The 1,144-nt window shown below is 47.7% G+C and overlaps 1 protein-coding gene across 1 annotated transcript; it reads right to left on the bottom strand.

Annotated features, from left to right (window-relative positions):
- Positions 1-4: 4 nt before the first annotated feature.
- LOC119469881 (40S ribosomal protein SA-like) lies at positions 5-823 on the bottom strand (the record flags this gene model as incomplete). Its single annotated transcript, XM_037735729.1, has 1 exon — positions 5-823. A coding segment is annotated over exon 1 (744 nt), but the record flags the coding sequence as incomplete, so codon positions are not given.
- Between the last annotated feature and the right edge of the window lie 321 nt (positions 824-1,144).

Genomic DNA, 1,144 nt, shown 5'->3' with positions numbered 1-1,144 from the left:
CAGTGGTTGCTCCTACCCATTCAGTGGCCTGAGCAGTGGGGGCTGCAGACCAGTCTTCCGTGGCAGGCTGGGCGCTCCAGTCTTCAGGAGGGAACTGCTGGATGGGCACAGAGGGCACCTGCACGCCTTCAGACCAGTCGGCAACCTCAGGCTGAGTGGCAGTGAACTCAGGGGCCGGAGCAGTCCATTCGCCCTGAAACTCCTCCTTGGTCACAGCCTTCTCAGCAGCAGCCTGCTCTTCTTTTTCAATCTTGTTGTTGCATGGGATGGCAATGTCCACATAGCGCAGAGGAGAATCTGTGTTACACAGAGCAATGGTCGGTAGGTTAACATAACACGCCTCCGTGAGAGGCTGGTGGTCAGCCCTTGGGTCAGTAACCACAAGCAGCCGTGGCTCCCGGAAGGCTGCCTGGATCTGGTTGGTGAAGGTTCCAGGAGTAAAGCGGCCAGCAATTGGAGTGGCTCCAGTGGCAGCAGCAAACTTCAGCACGGCCCTCTGGCCAGTATTCCTGGAGGATATAACACTGACATCAGCAGGGTTTTCAATAGCAACAATGGCACGAGCTGCCAGGAGAAGCTTCTCCCAGGTCCTCTTCAGATTTATGATGTAGATGCCATCACTTTTCCTTTTATAGATATACTGTTCCATCTGGAAGTCAAGGTTGGTGCCACCTAAATGCGTTCCTGCTGCCAGGAACTTAAGGACATCCTCCTCCTTCATTTGCAGGACATCAAGGGCTCCGGACATTGTGAAAGTTTCCCTTTAAGTTACGATGGGAATCCAGAACAACGCCGTTTGGAGCCCTCGCCAGGTAGCGCGGAAAGCACAAGTCTTAATCTAGCATTACTACCAACTGGTTTTTCACTGGTCTGAAACAAAATATCTAATATTTTTATATGCCTATATAGCCCTGCAGTAATAATTAACTTGTGGAAAAGTCTACACTGATTTTTTTTATATATATATAAAGTATTTGCTTCAACCATAGAACAGAAACAACGTTGATTTAGTGAGGAAAACGTAAATTTATTTGAGGACAGGTTCAGGATTGCTAAATTGAAAAGGTAAAGAAAATTTGAAACAAACCCCAAAAAGAAACATTTTCACATCTTTACTGAAAAAGCTAAATAGGCCAGGTGTGGT

Source organism: Cebus imitator, unplaced genomic scaffold (assembly GCF_001604975.1).
Source record: "Cebus imitator isolate Cc_AM_T3 unplaced genomic scaffold, Cebus_imitator-1.0 Scaffold941, whole genome shotgun sequence".
NCBI lineage: Eukaryota > Metazoa > Chordata > Mammalia > Primates > Cebidae > Cebus > Cebus imitator.
Note: the sequence above shows the minus strand (reverse complement) of the source record. Positions and strands in the feature narration are given on the sequence as shown.